We start from the raw sequence: 18941 nt of genomic DNA, 5'->3' as shown, positions 1-18941 counted from the left end.
AATAAAAAACCATGCAAATTGGATTACTAATTTGTATAATTTGAACTACTAAACAAGCAGTGTGATATCTTTGAATACCCATCATGCAAAGTACTATTTTGCGTTAAGACAATTTCTCTGAATTATACTGCATACAAAAATTCAATAATTTGGATTACCCAGCATGCAATGGCATATTTGCATATTTGAATATTTAGCATGCAAAGTTTGAATTTGCAAAACAATTTGCAGTGTGACACTTGCATATTAAATATGATATATTGAAAATTTGCATGCTGGGTATTATGTAAATTCATTTGATTAGTATGAATTGCCCTTGTGCAATGTATTCTGGCAATTGTCTTCAATATGCAAATCAACACTTTGCATGCTGTGTAATTCCAAGAAAACAACTACTACATTTGCTAATTTGCATTTTTACGATTTTGTTTTTTGGCATAATTTGAAAAAGTGAAACAATTCTGAGCATTTGTACCTTTCCTTATGCATATTATACTATTTTATTTATAATAATCACTAAAATCAATTCCCATAATAATTCTCTAATATTAATTTTGCGTTGATGTATTTTATTTTATTTTTCCTGCCTTTCATGTTTGTTAAGTTGAGTATCTGCTGTGAATGCAATGAAACAGCGCCCTCGATTGTATTTGAGTACAATCCTTTTTTTTATGTGTACATGTATGTTCTCATAGGCTTTTACCACAAAAATAAGCAATATTAAAAAAAAAAATATTGAGAAAAACTGACTTTTTTTTTGCACAAATTTTTTGAGGAAAGTACTTTACATGTTAAAATCCAAGATCTGTCATATGTTTATCAAGTTTGGTTGTATAAACATTGAGCTGATTAATTGGAATTAATTAATATGTTTTGGTTGTTTTTGTTAAGCTTGATTTGTTTGGAATATTTTGTTGATGTTTTTTGTTAAATTCAGTGCATTTGTTTATGTTTACAGTGGTTACATATTTGTTGATATTAATAAAATGTTTGGTGACGGGAGTATGTAGGCCATTTTAATTTGTCAATCAAATTTTTGTGATTTTTGGATTATCCTAAAATTCATCTTTAAATAGACCATTTTCCGTACACTGCGAGAATCACGCGTAATGCGTGAAATCGAACGTAAAAACAGGACAAACAAAGGTCATAGCGTCGTAGTGATGTCAAACGTCGCGTGGGATTCGACAAACGCAAAAGTATTTTGGGGACATTTCCATGCTTAATAATGTGCTGTCCACATTTCATGATAGGCAATTTCGATTAAGTAAGGGTATTCGGAAGCAATATTCCTATGTCGAAGATCGGCCGGTCGGTGTGAGCTACGAAATAAGGAAACTCGAGTTCAAAATCAAATCGTTCGATTTTTGCGGCAGACGTTCGACGCGCGTCTTTCATGCATCTCGCGAGATCTGGCAATTGTACGGAAAATCACCTATTGGGCGGTCACCTGTTTACATGCAAAAATTGAGTCTCAAAGGACGATAACAACACCCGCTAAAAATGCAAAGGCTCATGGGTAGATGCCTGTTTGTAAACATTGTCATAGGTGTCTGTCACATGTGTAGATGATGACTCCCTCACTTTAATTCTAAAAATCACAAAAATTTGTTTTGATGCAATTTTAATTTTAAAACTAATATTTTCACAATAAATATACTTATGCTCTCAATATTTACATATTTTGACTAAATTCGGATATCCTGATAATGGTTATGCCAATTTACATATCTCCATGGTGATTGTATCAATTTACATATCTCCATGTTGAATATATCAATTTACATATCTCCATGGTGAATATATCAATTTACATATCTCCATAGTGGTTGCATCAATTTACATATTTCATTGACAGTGTGTTTCCAGAAATCAAATCAGTTCAATTTTCAAATTGGCAACCAGAGAGAAAGAATTATTTTGAGATGAAGAGAGAAATCAGTTATTATAGCAACAAACCACATTAATAATAAAGTGCTGGTATTTAATCTTTTTTTCGTGTATTGTCAATTTTAGCCTCGTCAGAGTTTACTAACAGCCGCTAGTAACGTTGGACAAGCAGCTGCCGATGTACAGAAACAGATTGGCGAGTTGGATGAAGTGGACCCTAGATTCCAGGTAAATGTGATAGCGCCCTCGGCAGCCATACTTGTCATACATGTACTTGTTTTTTTGTCACTCATTCTAATATTGAATATTTTGAGCAAAAAAATTATTTTGTTTATTATATCCAAGATTACATACATCAGAGAGTAGACAAAATATAGTTCTGTGCACTTGACATGTCACATGTCAATGCCGGGTTGACTTTATGAATGAATAAATTATAAAAAAAAACACAGTACTGGTGTTTATGATTACTTAAGACTTGCTACTTTTTTAATTGAATTCATTTATAATGAGGTTATCCCATAATATTTACTGTAGTCATGGTAATTGTCTTGTTTTTTCATGAGCTGTTCTACATGTCATGTATTTGAATGACCGCTGAGATCTCATCAAGGTTGAGAGAGCCATGTGACTTGGTTTTGCCCCTCAAATAGTATCCCATTCTCCCCTGTCATTAAGTCCACTGTTCCCCTGACTTGTGTAACCATGGTGATTTGCAGTACATGTGCGTCCTGTGTCTTTCGCGCATTATGCGAGATTTTGCAGCGGAAAATTACCTATATATACAAACATTGGAATTACCCAGCATGCATTTCATCTAACAATATTTTTTCATGCATTTAATCTGCAGGATATGTTGATGTCACTAGCCAAGGCAGTCGCCAACGCCACTGCAACTCTCGTTCTGAAAGCAAAGAGTGTTGCCAGCAAAGCCGACGATCAGCAATCACAGAATAAAGTCATCCAATCGGCGACGTCATGTGCACTAAATACCTCACAATTGGTGGCATGTACTAAAGTAAATATTGTGTTTTATCTAAATAGCGCCCTCTAGTGACATGTACCCTCTTGTGATGACAAGATTTTGTTCCTTGTGTTTGATACATCATTTGAAAAGTGCCCTCTAGTGGCCTGTTGTGATTAAAAAAAAAGATTGATTTTGTTTTTTCTCGAATAAAATGCTGTCGCTCATAGTCAAATAGACCTTGTCTATGACCCCTAAAGGTCACACATCCTGGCATTTTGCACGATCTCCAAAGGTCACACATCCTGGCATTTTGCACGATCTCCAAAGGTCACACATCTTGGCATTTTGCACGACCCCCAAAGGTCACACATCTTGGCATTATGCATGACCCCTAAAGGTCACACATTCTGGCATTATACATGACCCCTAAAGGTCACACATCCTGGTATTGTGCACGACCCCTAAAGGTCACACATCCTGGCATTATGCATAACCCCTAAAGGTCACACATCCTGGTATTATGCATGACCCCTAAAGGTCACAAATCCTGACATTTTTTAATGTCAACTGAACATTCAACAGCATAAAATTACTTTATTTCCTTTTCAAAAGTTCTGATTTAACCTTTAAATATGTATGTTTCGTCCATTTTTTCTAGGTTGTGGCTCCTACGATCAGTAGTCCAGCATGCCAAGAACAACTGGTGGAGGCCGCCAAGCTCGTCGCCAAGTCTGTGGAAGGTGTTGTTGATTCATCGCAGGTACGAACGGCAATATAAATTTAAATTTGTGTCTCCTTGTGATCAAGCATTGATTTAATGTAGAAATGTTGTAAGCGGTCGGGACTGATTATGTTCACATTTTACCTTCATTGTTGTTGTTCATTTACGATATCTGACTGACTTACAATGTTACATCAAATCAATGTTTGACGCTTAGAGTGTCCATCATTTCTCTCATATGTAGACCATTTTAATTTGTAAAATTTTCGTGATTTTTTTATATTACCCTAAAATTTAATATTTATAGCGGGCGGCAGTCACTAGCTTACATGCAAGAATTGAGTCTTAAGCTACGATAACAACACACGCTAAAAATGCAAAGGCTCATGGGTAGATGCTTGTTTGTAAACAATGTCATAGTTGTCTGCCGCATGTGCAGATGATTACTCCATCTTCAACATTCTATCCCATCACTATCATTCTTTGATGCAACTTGACTTGATTGATGGGTTAGGCTTATCATCGGATTGGTCTGTAATGGCACTCGGCTGACGAACGCAATAAATTCAACACCGTCTTCAATATAATCATAGGTTTCATAGATTTAAAATAAATCTGTACCATGTTTACTCTATTAGTATTGCATTTTAATAATCCAGTGTACAACACATACATGTGCTTATATTGGAGATGCATTTCTATCAGAACAAATACAGTATATCAAATTTATGGAATTCTACGACTGAGATTTTCGGGAATTTCTGAGGTTTAATATTTTATTTACAGACTGCATGTGAGGATGAAGATCTTCTGAAGGGGGTGGGTGAAGCGGCGACCGCAGTGACCAAGGCGCTAAACGATTTATTACAACATGTTAAGAAAGGTACCAGTAAACCTACTCAGCCGGCGGATAAATATGATGCAGCCTGTGATACTATCTTGACTGCCACTGATAGACTATTCAGTAGCATGGGTGACGCTGCTGAGATGGTAAAACAAGCTAAGATTTTAGCAATGGTAAGGCGAATTATTTGTTTTTTTTCATACTCATTCAAATTATAAAAAATTTCACTTCTTGTTTCTAATGTCACCTCCTGTTTCTGATGTCACTTTCTGTTTTGATGTCACTTCCTGTTTTTGATGTCACTTCCTGTTTTTGATGTCACTTCCTGTTTGTTTTGATGTCACTTCCTGTTCGTCTTGATGTCACTTCCTGTTTTTGGTGTCACTTCCTGTTTCTGATGTCACTTCCTGTTTTTTTAGTCACTTCCTGTTTCTGATGTCACTTCCTATTTCTGATGTCATTTCCCATTACAAAGAAAATAACACAATCATCATCTTGTGGAGCTAGCTTTTCAAAATGGCCACTGTATCTAGGCAACCATCCAAATGTCATAGCTGCCAAGTGCCATGTTACACTTTGTTACTTGTTTATTTGTTGCTAGGCAACTTCACAGTTAGTTAATGGTATTAAAGGGGAAGCCGAAACTGCTGACGACGGTGATCAACAGAAGAAACTTTTAGGGGCAGCTAAGATGTTGGCTGATGCTACAGCGAGAATGGTAGAGGCAGCAAAGGTAAAATAAGTTTAAATCTATAGCCAGTAGTTCTACAGTCAGTAGTTCTACAGTCAGTAGTTCTACAACAGACTGCTAGAAATTTTCATATAATCCGTGGAATTGTTTTATCAGAGTCTGTAAGCATTGCCAAATATTTGTCAAAAAATATTAAACAAGCAACATGAAAATGAAAGCTTAATTTATCACTATTTCAGTCATTTTTTTCTTTTGCAGTTTGCAATTTGATTATGTCAGTCAAAAGAGACATTCAGTCTCTGGAACTCATAACTGACACAAACATTTGAAAAAAAGTTCAAGTTCACCATTTTTTTTTTTATTTCATTCTTTGTCAGGCGTGTGCCGGGAATCCAAATGATCCCGTCCAACAGCAAAAACTACGCGAAGCAGCAGAAGATTTACGAGCCGCAACAGACATTGCCGCCAGCAACGCATTGAAGAAGAAACTTATTGGTAGACTTGAGGTAACTATACAATGAATGAGTTTGTCCATTTTTGAAAAAAAATATAGTTGTCCATGTTTGTTTATTGTTTATTTACTAGTGAGACCATTCTTTTTTACTCGAAGATGTGAAGTTGCAGTTATCGGCCATGTATGTTTATAGTTTCTACCTGTGAGGGCGCCCTTTATTATTATAATACTGTAAAATACCTTATTTTTGTTTGGAATTAATTTTCGTTGAAGGTATAATTTACCCTTTTCCCATCTTTTACATTCAACTCGTCAAAAATCAGTGAAAATAAATTCCATACAAAACACCCGAAAAGTCATTTCAGCAAAAAATTATTTCAGCTAAGATAAAGTAATTCACAGTACATAATTATTTGGTTGTTTTATAGTAATAGTAATAAGGGCATTAGGGCAACTTAGTTGACAATCATAATTTGTTATACCATTGTCCTTGGGCCCTAATCAAGGTTGTCAGTCGTTATTTGTCATGTAGTTTGGAACCTTGTTTCCATAGAAACTATCTTTTGAATTTACTTCCAATCAGACTCTCACTCTCTCTCACATTTTATTTTTGGTTGTTGGATACATGTAAAATTTAATAACCTTTGAATGTTCATTTTGTCTCTTGCAGCATGTAGCTAAACAGGCTGCCGCTATTGCAACTCAGACTATAGCAGCTGCACAAGGTGCTGGAGCATCCAATAGAAATCAAGCTACTCAACAACAACTTGTTCAAGAATGTAAGGTAAATGTAACTCACATTTTGATTGGCTAACACATATCTCCTGAGAGATAAACTTTGAATTATGTAGATTGTAAGGTAATAATAATACTTACTTTGATTGGCTAATGCAAATCTCCTGAGAAATGACCTCTGATTGATTCATATCGATGTAACATTCATTTTGATTGGCTAATGCTAATGCAAAATCACCCACAAAATGGATCCTGTGAGGGAGCACACTGTCGACCATGATTTATTTCATTGTCTGTAGTTTGTGTAATTGTTATTTTGGTTGCTTTCAGACTGTTGCCGAGCACATCCCTAAGTTAGTGACCGGAGTCAGAGGGTGTATGTCTAATCCGAATAATCCTAGCGCACAACTTAATTTGATAAATGCAAGTCAGAATTTCATCGCCCCTGGAGCCAGAATGGTGGCCGCTTCCAAGATGGCGATGTCTACGGTCGGTGATCAGGCGTCTGCTTTACAGCTTGGCAACAGTGCTAAGCACATGGCAACTATTCTGTCAGAATTGAGATCGGTGGCCGGCAAGGTAAGTTTTGTTAGCTCCGCTGTCGACCTTGTCGAGCCGAGCTTATCATATGAGTGTTTGTCCGTCGGTGTTAGTCCCTCGTCGCCGTTGTCCGTGTCAATGTTTTACTTTTTCAACTTCTTCTTGAAAACTACAAGCCTGAATGCTTTGATACTTGGTGTATATTTACATTGGGTAGACCTCTCTTAGGTTTGTTCATTTCATGATGACATCTTCAATTCTCTATTTCGATGAATATTTTTGTAATTTTTGGTAAAAAGTGATATTTTCAAATTCTTGTTGAAAACTTGATTGCTTTGATATTATATTTATAAGTACTACATGTGGACTCCGCTCCTGATTTGTTCATTTTCTAATAATATCTTCTGTTCTTTAATTGAAATGTGCATTGCAAACCTAACAGTGGAACTATCTCAGCCGACAGACTGCTTGTTCATATTTCAAGATAGAAATCTGTGTTTAAGAGTAATTTGAAGTTATCACACGAATATCGGAATGTGTGCATGATGCCAATCATCATACCAACTGACACATAACAGATGTTGATATTAATTGGAAACCTGTCCTGCCTGGGATTTGTCTTGCTTTTAGTTATAATTTAATGATGGATAACAGCCTAAAATGAAAACAAAAATGTTTCACACTGTGCAAACTTTTGTGTTTTACGACCCAGGACTTCATTGACCTCTAGAAATGTATTTTTGCTCCTCGGGTCTCAAGTTGGATGGATCTTTTTTCACAAGACACTGCGAACGACCACTTAATGCTATATCGCTATCACAAAAGAGAGTGTTTTAAATGAGTTTACTCTAAATCAAAAACAAAAATTGATAACAAGTGCTGATACGTCTTTTTATGGTAAATGCTGTTGTTTTTGTGCTAGATGTATTAAAATTGTTTCCTCTTTTGGAAGATAACAAAATAAAACAACAATGACAAGACAGAGGCTAAATGTACATTTATGCAAATGAACTGAATATGCATAATTGACTGATGTGACTCATGAAGCATGTATACGTATATGAAAAACAGTCAAGAAGAGATAGTAGAAATTTAGTTAGCTGTTGTACAAATATTTATGCAAATCAACTCATTAATATGCATACTTGTACTGTAGAGATTCTGATTCAGCTCATGAAGCATGTATACGTGTATGAAAAACAGTCAAGATGAGACTGAGGAGAAATTTAGTCAGCTGTTGTACAAATATTGATGCAAATTAAGATGACCATTTTTTTTGAATACATTAAAAGGGTTAGATAAAGATAAAAATGAGTTAGCCAAATATTTATGCAAATCAACTCATTAATATGCATACTGTAGAGATTGAAATTGCCAAGGATACATTTACAGAATTTGAATCATTATTAATGATAAATATAATGTAATGTAAATGATTTCTTTAATATGAAATTATATGCAAATTTGTTCAATAATGCTAATTTGTTCATTAATATTCATCTTATTTTTGGCTAGGCACAAGAAGCCTGTGGGTCATTGGAAATTGACAGTGCCTTGGACACAATAAGAGGGTTAGACCAAGAACTGGGAAAAATAAAAGAAACCGCCAAAGAAGGAAAACTTCTACCACTCCCAGGAGAAAATGTAAGTGTAAAATTTAATTACCGAAATATGAAATAAAAGGGAACATTATGGCAATGATAACAAATTTATCGTTTGCAATATTTATAATGTTGAATATTTTTGTGGTAACAATAATTGGAATTTTGATGTGATTGTCATCAAGTTTTATTACTATTATGAAAACAGTTGTCAGAGTTTGATTTTGGTGTCAAGCAAGATTTAGAAGGTAATTTGAAATGTGTTCCATTACTGCCATTCAAGTATACCTGTATTTTACATTGTATTAAAAAATATTAGGTTTTATATTTTCTATTTTAAAACTTAGAAGTATCAACTACATGTAGCTTGCATGAACACTAAACTAGATTTCAGGCCTCAATCTAGATTTGTTTCCAATAGAAATAGAAATGCCAAGGTTATCACAAAATGGCCGCTGTTGCTATGGAGAAAGGCTTTGTAATAGTTGATGAGGACCTTGAATTATTTATAAAATGATTGTGGGCTTGAGGTGCGGCAGAACTGGAATTAACAAATTTGCACAGGAAAAAAATCATTATAAAAAAAAAATTTCAAGAAAAAAAACTCACATACTGTAAAATACTTTATTTTAACTGGAATTAATTTGGGTGTTTCATTTAATTTAACTGATTTTTGATGAGTTGTATGTAAAACATAAGAAAAAATGTAGATTTGCTGAATTTTATTTACACTGAATCATCCCTTTAGCAAAAATAAATTCCAAGTGGAAATAAACTATTTCACAATAGTGGAAATAAAAAAAATTACAGTAAATTTAACAAAGTAAACAAATAATTTGACTAGTTTTTCTGCCCCTCTTAAAGTTACAATTGGTCCATCCCTCACCGTATCTCTCATTATATTTTACCTCACCAGGCTGATACAAGTGCCTTACAACTCGGTGCTACATCCAAGATGGTGGGTTCATCCATGGCTCAGTTACTGACTGCAGCCGCTCAGGGCAACGAAAATTACACTGGAATCGCAGCACGGGATACCGCACAAGCCTTAACTGCTCTGACGAACTCAGTACGTGGAGTTGCAGCCACAACTAACGATTCTAATGCACAAGAATTGTTGATTGATTGCGCCCGTGATGTGATGGATAAGTCTCAGTGCTTGATGGAGGAAGTGAAGAATGCCTTAGCCAATCCTAATCACCCAGATAACCAGCAGAAATTAGCTCAGGTTAGCATTTATATTTGTTATATTTGCCATGGCCATGCACCCCCTTACCCTGGGGAGCAGATCCCCTGGCAACCGTAAAATTCTGATTGACCAGGGATCACATGTAGCCACAGTCTTCAACTGTGACTTGTCCAATAGTAATTTTTGCCCCAAGGAAGCCATAGAATGTGCGGTATTTAAAAGGGAGCGTATGTATGATTTTGTGATAAAATATGTGCAACCTTAATTTGCATGAGACTTGCAGTTTTACAAAAATGTGTACTATTTTTTCAAAAGCAGATAAAAGATATGGGTTTGAAACATGCATGATGTGCTGGAATAGGTGCCTTTTCATTCAACTACGAGATCTCACGAGTTGTGCTAAAGTCACGCACTAAACGATTTGATTTTGAACTCGAATTTCTTTATTTCATAGCTCACATCAAAAGGCTCATCTTTGACAGGGGAATATTGCGTTTGAATACCCTCACTTCATTGAACTTGACCATCATCAAATGTGTACAGCATATTACTAAGCATGGAAATATCCCCCGAAATACTTTCGCATTTGTCGAATCGCACAAGACGTTTGTCGCCTCTACAGTGCTTTGTTTGTCCTGTTTTTTTTACGTAAGATTTCATGCATCATGCGGGATCTCGAAGTGAAATAAAATGGACCAAAAATGTGTGGCAAATATGTTTACAGCCATTTACACTAGATACGTTTCATTCATTGTGGTTTATGAACTGATTTAGGTGTTTCTTTGTTTGTTAATCTTTGCTTCACAGGTTGCTAAGGCAGTGTCCAACGCTTTGAATAATACGGTGAATTGTTTGCCAGGACAACGAGACGTGGATAAAGCTATCAAAACCGTTGCGGACGCTAGCAAGACTTTAATGACAGGCAAGGTACGTTGAGGGCGCTGTGCTACAGCCAGCCTTCCCACAATGCAATTTTAACATTCTTGCTTGTTCTTCGAATTGAACTTAATTCTGAGCTAAAATTAACAAGTTTCCGGTTCTGTCGTTCTTTAGAAACTTGCACGCTTTAGGGTAAAAAAACGTTCCAATTTAGTCTACATAGGTGGGTTGATTTCGCCATGTGAATGAAAGCTCAGCAGAATGCTGGTAACCATGGAAACCAGTGAATAAATTGTGCGAGCTAGAAATCAACCTGTCTATTCTCGCATCGAATCAGATTGATGCCGATGTAACTCTAAACTTGTTTATTGTTGCAGAGTAACTGTGTCAATACGGTCTGATACTAATGTGTTTTCATAATACTGTAAAATACTTTATTTTAGATGGAATTAATTTTCGCTGAAAAGACTTTTTGGGTGTTTTGTATGGAATTTATTTTCACTGATTTTTGATGAGTTTAATGTGAAATATAGGAAAAAATTTATGTTCACTGGATTTTATTTTCACAGAATCATTCCTTCAGTGAAAATTATTTCCAAATGAAAATAAAGTATTCCACAGTAGTCTTCTCTCCCTTTATTGCATGTAAACTTCTAAATTAACATCATTTTGTTTTGTTTTGCAAGATTGAACAATTATGCGTACTTACTTCAAACTTTTGGCCGTGCAGGTCATAGCTCCAAAAATGGTGTTTCAGCTCGCTTGTTGCTTGAGTTACAGTTATACGATTATTATCATAATTTTGTGTTTATATTTAGTTACTTATTAACAGCTATGTTTGCCCATTTTGTTTGCATTAAAAATTAATTTCCAGAACTTTCCCCTCATACTATGAATAACAATGTAGCCTTCTGAATACCAACGTCAACATGTTTCACCTTTCAAAAAATAATTTTTTTAATAATTTTCAAATAATTTCGATTGTGATGAATAACCAATCAAAAATTATGTCTTTTTGGTCAAAAATTAATAAAAAAATTAAAGAAAAATGCATAAAAATGTTTGGTTTGTAAATTGACGGTGTTCAAACGGTTAGTAACTAATGTTGCATGTATTTCATTCCCATTCATTTTAATTTATGCATGTCCCAAAGCAGACCGTGGTTCAAGTAGTCGACCGCTTCTCAACATTACCGTTAAGAGTATCCGACACCGTTGATTCCAGTCCCGCCATGCGAGGAATTCATCCGCAATATTCAACTTATCACCCACGTCATGTATGTATTAAAGCACCAATCACAGCATGCTATTTATCTAGGTGCGCGTTGTGTCGCTCAAACGAACGAAAATCGTCACTGAGGCGATGCGATATGAAATGTATTTGATAGTTAACCATTTCACCACCAGTCTCTCCTTTTCATTACAAATTCACAACACAGGCGCTTTATCGTCTGCACTTTCCTTAGAAGATTGGGACAAAAAATAGCCACATTTTTTTGAGTAAAAACCGAAAATTAACTAAAATCTTGTCTGTTGGCTCCAAAATTAGGATTCATTTCCAGAAATATTAAAGAATACGAAAAAGAAATGCAAAATTTGGATGAAAAGTCTGCTGGTGAAATGGTTAAATAAATCACTTCAGCTACTGACGATTATAGCTGCTATAAATAAAACATTTTGATATCATCATGGTCGCTGCATGTTTCTTGAAATGTCTTCAGATTACAAAATATCGCCTTTCCATATATCCTGTTTAGGGTTATATAATGAATTGTTCATTCATTGTACTGCTATGTATTAAAGCAACTTTCATTCTGTTATTATTTTGATCTTAGACAAAAATGGCTACTGAGATCTCTTTGAGAACGAGAGAACCATGCGACTTCTTCTTGCTGTTTAAATATTGTTCCATTTCATGGTTATCTAGATCAATGGAGCAGTAGACAACGATTGGCATGAGAAAATTGAACACTTTTTGGAAGGGGGGCAAAATCAAGTTAGGTAGTTCTGTTGCCATCAATGAGATCTCGGCGGCCATTTTTGTTGTATTTGTACAGAAACTACACAATACGATTATTTATTCAATGGTACACTGTGTTTTGTCACTAATCTTCCACAAATGTGCATACCGGTACAAGTCTAGTATTAATTTCCCCCCCCCCCCTAATCCAACTAGTCTTGTAAGCTTACTTTTAATAGGTCGCAGCAGTTCAGCTGTTTGCTAAGTACGACACCCTAATCCACACCCAAGTCATCTGCAATGAATTGCAATTTAAATTATGACCTTCATGTTACTGCTCCAATTTTCACCATAGAGGGCATGCTTTCTTCATTTAAATCCCTCTAAAAAATGAGCACAAATATTCCAGAAAATATCTTTTGTAGAATTTTTTTAAAATATTATTTTAAAGTGAAATTAGTAATAGAAAGCATTTAGTATGAAACACCAAAATCACTTCTATCACTCTGTCTATAGTGGTTATTTGAAGACTGTAAACGCTTTCCATCATACTAAACTGGTCACCAAATTTAACAACTGCTTTCTTGTTTTACAATACAATCTGAATGAGCTACGGCAAGCCGAAAAAGGTCTTGATTACATACAGCGCCACCAGTGGCTGTTCCTGGCTCCATGCATCAGGGAAGAGAATGAAACACTTTTAGAGAGGGCAAAAGTGATTTTTGTTGTTTTCTTGCTTTCAATTACATTTCCATCTAAGGTGTAATGAAAGAAAATGCATTCTGGGAAGTTTTGGAGCTTAGCAACGCTTTGTGAAAAGTAGTTGTTCAATATGGTAGATAACGTCATGTACATGTGGTATATGGCGTAACTCGTCACCCAATCACAGATTGATTCAGCGCTGCAAACTGTCGAAATTATGTTATCTAAACAAATTTTTGTTCTTTTTGTCCATTTTATTCATGTTCATTCATTTCATTGATGTTTTTCCTTTGTTCCTTTCATTCATTCATTTGTTTATTAGTCCCCGTTCGGACGAAGTCCGAAAACAGGGACTTATAATTCGGTCTCCGTCCATCCGTGTGTCCGTGCGGAGTCATATCTCAGAATCCCTTGGACCGATTCTGTTCATTCTTTGCATGTGCCTAGTACTTTATGTGGGACATATGCACATGCAGTGGTTTAGCGATTCGATTCAAAATGGCCGACTGGCAGCCATCTTGTTTTTTGAAAATGTTGTATTTTGGACATGCTTTGTCAGTTTTCATTCAAACTTGGTACATAGATTATACATGTTAGGATACATGTCCCCGACCGTCCGTGAGTTCCTGAGTCTGTTCGTCCGACCATCCGTGTGTCCGTCGTCCGTGCGTGCGTCAGTCTATCCAACGTCATATTTCAGAATCCTATGGACCGATTCCGTTCATTCTTTGCATGTGCCTAGTACCTTATGTGGGACATATGCACATGCAGTGGTTTAGCGATTCGATTCAAAATGGCCGACTGGCAGCCATCTTGTTTTTTGAAAATGTTGTATTTTGGACATGCTTTGTCAGTTTTCATTCAAACTTGGTACATAGATTATACATGTTAGGATACATGTCCCCGACCGTCCGTGAGTTCCTGAGTCTGTTCGTCCGACCATCCGTGTGTCCGTCGTCCGTGCGTGCGTCAGTCTATCCAACGTCATATTTCAGAATCCTATGGACCGATTCCGTTCATTCTTTGCATGTGCCTAGTACCTTATGTGGGATATATGCACATGCAGTGGTTTAGCGATTCGATTCAAAATGGCCGACTGGCAGCCATCTTGTTTTTTGAAAATGTTGTATTTTGGACATGCTTTGTCAGTTTTCATTCAAATTTAGTACATAGATCATACATGTTAGGATACATGTCCATGACGATTTATTTTGCAATTGGATCAAAGATGGTCGACTGGCTGGCATCTTGTTTTTATTTTTTTATGCGGTATCTTTGACGTGCTCTGTCAGTTTTCATTCAAATTTGGCACATACATGTACTTTATACATGTTAGGATGCATGTCCATGACAATTTGTTTCAAAATCTGGTCAAGGATGGCCGATTGACAGCCATCTGACTTTTTGGCCTTACTACTATATTTCCACAATTTATGTACCATTTTCATTCGTATTTGGCACATACATCATACATATCAGTGTGTTTCATAATCAGATCAAAAATGGCTGAATAACGACTGTTTTTATTTCGGCCATATTACTATGACACGAAACACATGTTTTGATGTAAATAAACAAACTGTTGTATACGCCACTTGGAACTCAAGTTTCAAGGACACGCTCGCGACAACCCCTTTGCTTTAATATGACGAGCACAAAGAGAACTTAACGGGGACTGTGTCATTTTCAATGACTTGTTTTATTTATGTTCATTCATTTCATTGATGTTTTTCCTTTGTTCATTTCATTCATTCATTTGTTTATTTATTTTATTCATGTTCATTCATTTCATGGATGTTTTTCCTTTGTTCATTTCATTCATTCATTTATTCATTTGTTTATTTTATTCATGTTCATTCATTTCATTGTTGTTTTTCATTTGTTCATTTCATTCATTTGTTTATTTCATTCTTGTCCATTCATTTCATTGATGTTTTTCCTTTGTTCATTTCATTTCATTTCATTCATTCATTTATTTGTTTATTTCATTCATGTTCATTCATTTCATTGATGTTTTTCATTTGTTCATTTCATTTCATTCATTTGTTCATTTCATTCATGTTCATTCATTTCCTTGGTGTTTCTCATTTGTTCATTTCATTCATGTTCATTCATTTCCTTGGTGTTTCTCATTTGTTCATTTCATTCATGTTCATTCATTTCCTTGGTGTTTCTCATTTGTTCATTTCATTCATGTTCATTCATTTCCTTGGTGTTTTTCATTTGTTCATTTCATTCATGTTCATTCATTTCCTTGGTGTTTCTCATTTGTTCATTTCATTCATGTTCATTCATTTCCTTGGTGTTTCTCATTTGTTCATTTCATTCATGTTCATTCATTTCCTTGGTGTTTCTCATTTGTTCATTTCATTCATGTTCATTCATTTCCTTGGTGTTTCTCATTTGTTCATTTCATTCATGTTCATTCATTTCCTTGGTGTTTCTCATTTGTTCATTTCATTCATCTTCATTCATTTCCTTGGTGTTTCTCATTTGTTCATTTCATTCATGTTCATTCATTTCCTTGGTGTTTTTCATTTGTTCATTTCATTCATGTTCATTCATTTCCTTGGTGTTTCTCATTTGTTCATTTCATTCATGTTCATTCATTTCCTTGGTGTTTCTCATTTGTTCATTTCATTCATGTTCATTCATTTCCTTGGTGTTTCTCATTTGTTCATTTCATTCATGTTCATTCATTTCCTTGGTGTTTCTCATTTGTTCATTTCATTCATGTTCATTCATTTCCTTGGTGTTTCTCATTTGTTCATTTCATTCATCTTCATTCATTTCCTTGGTGTTTCTCATTTGTTCATTTCATTCATGTTCATTCATTTCCTTGGTGTTTCTCATTTGTTCATTTCATTCATGTTCATTCATTTCCTTGGTGTTTCTCATTTGTTCATTTCATTCATGTTCATTCATTTCCTTGGTGTTTCTCATTTGTTCATTTCATTCATCTTCATTCATTTCCTTGGTGTTTCTCATTTGTTCATTTCATTCATGTTCATTCATTTCCTTGGTGTTTCTCATTTGTTCATTTCATTCATGTTCATTCATTTCCTTGGTGTTTCTCATTTGTTCATTTCATTCATCTTCATTCATTTCCTTGGTGTTTCTCATTTGTTCATTTCATTCATCTTCATTCATTTCCTTGGTGTTTCTCATTTGTTCATTTCATTCATGTTCATTCATTTCCTTGGTGTTTCTCATTTGTTCATTTCATTCATGTTCATTCATTTCCTTGGTGTTTCTCATTTGTTCATTTCATTCATGTTCATTCATTTCCTTGGTGTTTCTCATTTGTTCATTTCATTCATGTTCATTCATTTCCTTGGTGTTTCTCATTTGTTCATTTCATTCATGTTCATTCATTTCCTTGGTGTTTCTCATTTGTTCATTTCATTCATGTTCATTCATTTCCTTGGTGTTTCTCATTTGTTCATTTCATTCATGTTCATTCATTTCCTTGGTGTTTCTCATTTGTTCATTTCATTCATGTTCATTCATTTCCTTGGTGTTTCTCATTTGTTCATTTCATTCATGTTCATTCATTTCCTTGGTGTTTCTCATTTGTTCATTTCATTCATGTTCATTCATTTCCTTGGTGTTTCTCATTTGTTCATTTCATTCATCTTCATTCATTTCCTTGGTGTTTCTCATTTGTTCATTTCATTCATGTTCATTCATTTCCTTGGTGTTTCTCATTTGTTCATTTCATTCATCTTCATTCATTTCCTTGGTGTTTCTCATTTGTTCATTTCATTCATCTTCATTCATTTCCTTGGTGTTTCTCATTTGTTCATTTCATTCATCTTCATTCATTTCCTTGGTGTTTCTCATTTGTTCATTTCATTCATCTTCATTCATTTCCTTGGTGTTTCTCATTTGTTCATTTCATTCATCTTCATTCATTTCCTTGGTGTTTTTCATTTGTTCATTTCATTCATGTTCATTCATTTCCTTGGTGTTTCTCATTTGTTCATTTCATTCATGTTCATTCATTTCCTTGGTGTTTCTCATTTGTTCATTTCATTCATGTTCATTCATTTCCTTGGTGTTTCTCATTTGTTCATTTCATTCATCTTCATTCATTTCCTTGGTGTTTCTCATTTGTTCATTTCATTCATGTTCATTCATTTCCTTGGTGTTTCTCATTTGTTCATTTCATTCATCTTCATTCATTTCCTTGGTGTTTCTCATTTGTTCATTTCATTCATGTTCATTCATTTCCTTGGTGTTTCTCATTTGTTCATTTCATTCATCTTCATTCATTTCCTTGGTGTTTCTCATTTGTTCATTTCATTCATCTTCATTCATTTCCTTGGTGTTTCTCATTTGTTCATTTCATTCATCTTCATTCATTTCCTTGGTGTTTCTCATTTGTTCATTTCATTCATGTTCATTCATTTCCTTGGTGTTTCTCATTTGTTCATTTCATTCATGTTCATTCATTTCCTTGGTGTTTCTCATTTGTTCATTTCATTCATGTTCATTCATTTCCTTGGTGTTTCTCATTTGTTCATTTCATTCATGTTCATTCATTTCCTTGGTGTTTCTCATTTGTTCATTTCATTCATGTTCATTCATTTCCTTGGTGTTTCTCATTTGTTCATTTCATTCATGTTCATTCATTTCCTTGGTGTTTCTCATTTGTTCATTTCATTCATCTTCATTCATTTCCTTGGTGTTTCTCATTTGTTCATTTCATTCATGTTCATTCATTTCCTTGGTGTTTCTCATTTGTTCATTTCATTCATCTTCATTCATTTCCTTGGTGTTTCTCATTTGTTCATTTCATTCATGTTCATTCATTTCCTTGGTGTTTCTCATTTGTTCATTTCATTCATGTTCATTCATTTCCTTGGTGTTTCTCATTTGTTCATTTCATTCATCTTCATTCATTTCCTTGGTGTTTCTCATTTGTTCATTTCATTCATGTTCATTCATTTCCTTGGTGTTTCTCATTTGTTCATTTCATTCATCTTCATTCATTTCCTTGGTGTTTCTCATTTGTTCATTTCATTCATCTTCATTCATTTCCTTGGTGTTTCTCATTTGTTCATTTCATTCATCTTCATTCATTTCCTTGGTGTTTCTCATTTGTTCATTTCATTCATGTTCATTCATTTCCTTGGTGTTTCTCATTTGTTCATTTCATTCATCTTCATTCATTTCCTTGGTGTTTCTCATTTGTTCATTTCATTCATCTTCATTCATTTCCTTGGTGTTTCTCATTTGTTCATTTCATTCATCTTCATTCATTTCCTTGGTGTTTCTCATTTGTTCATTTCATTCATCTTCATTCATTTCCTTGGTGTTTCTCATTTGTTCATTTCATTCATGTTCATTCATTTCCTTGGTGTTTCTCATTTGTTCATTTCATTCATGTTCATTCATTTCCTTGGTGTTTCTCATTTGTTCATTTCATTCATCTTCATTCATTTCCTTGGTGTTTCTCATTTGTTCATTTCATTCATCTTCATTCATTTCCTTGGTGTTTCTCATTTGTTCATTTCATTCATGTTCATTCATTTCCTTGGTGTTTCTCATTTGTTCATTTCATTCATGTTCATTCATTTCCTTGGTGTTTCTCATTTGTTCATTTCATTCATCTTCATTCATTTCCTTGGTGTTTCTCATTTGTTCATTTCATTCATGTTCATTCATTTCCTTGGTGTTTCTCATTTGTTCATTTCATTCATGTTCATTCATTTCCTTGGTGTTTCTCATTTGTTCATTTCATTCATCTTCATTCATTTCCTTGGT

General features: G+C 34.6%; 1 protein-coding gene across 1 annotated transcript in view; it reads left to right on the top strand.

Moving 5' to 3' along the window:
- LOC100369361 (talin-1-like) overlaps positions 1-18941 on the top strand; it is a 192519-nt gene that overhangs the window by 141705 nt on the left and 31873 nt on the right. Inside the window, exons 19-30 of the mRNA XM_085494559.1 lie at positions 2017-2118; positions 2741-2908; positions 3516-3617; positions 4365-4595; positions 5024-5155; positions 5491-5619; positions 6238-6351; positions 6633-6881; positions 8358-8486; positions 9360-9671; positions 10440-10559; positions 11668-11787. Of these exons, the coding sequence (XP_085350685.1) occupies positions 2017-2118; positions 2741-2908; positions 3516-3617; positions 4365-4595; positions 5024-5155; positions 5491-5619; positions 6238-6351; positions 6633-6881; positions 8358-8486; positions 9360-9671; positions 10440-10559; positions 11668-11787 (1908 nt within the window). The remainder of the gene's footprint in view (positions 1-2016; positions 2119-2740; positions 2909-3515; positions 3618-4364; positions 4596-5023; positions 5156-5490; positions 5620-6237; positions 6352-6632; positions 6882-8357; positions 8487-9359; positions 9672-10439; positions 10560-11667; positions 11788-18941) is intronic.

The sequence above is a fragment of the Saccoglossus kowalevskii genome, chromosome 20 (genome assembly GCF_978046115.1).
Source record: "Saccoglossus kowalevskii chromosome 20, keSacKowa6.1, whole genome shotgun sequence".
NCBI classification, from domain to species: Eukaryota; Metazoa; Hemichordata; class Enteropneusta; family Harrimaniidae; genus Saccoglossus; species Saccoglossus kowalevskii.
The sequence above is the reverse complement of the archived record's forward strand: the minus strand, read 5'-3'. Positions and strand labels throughout refer to the sequence as shown.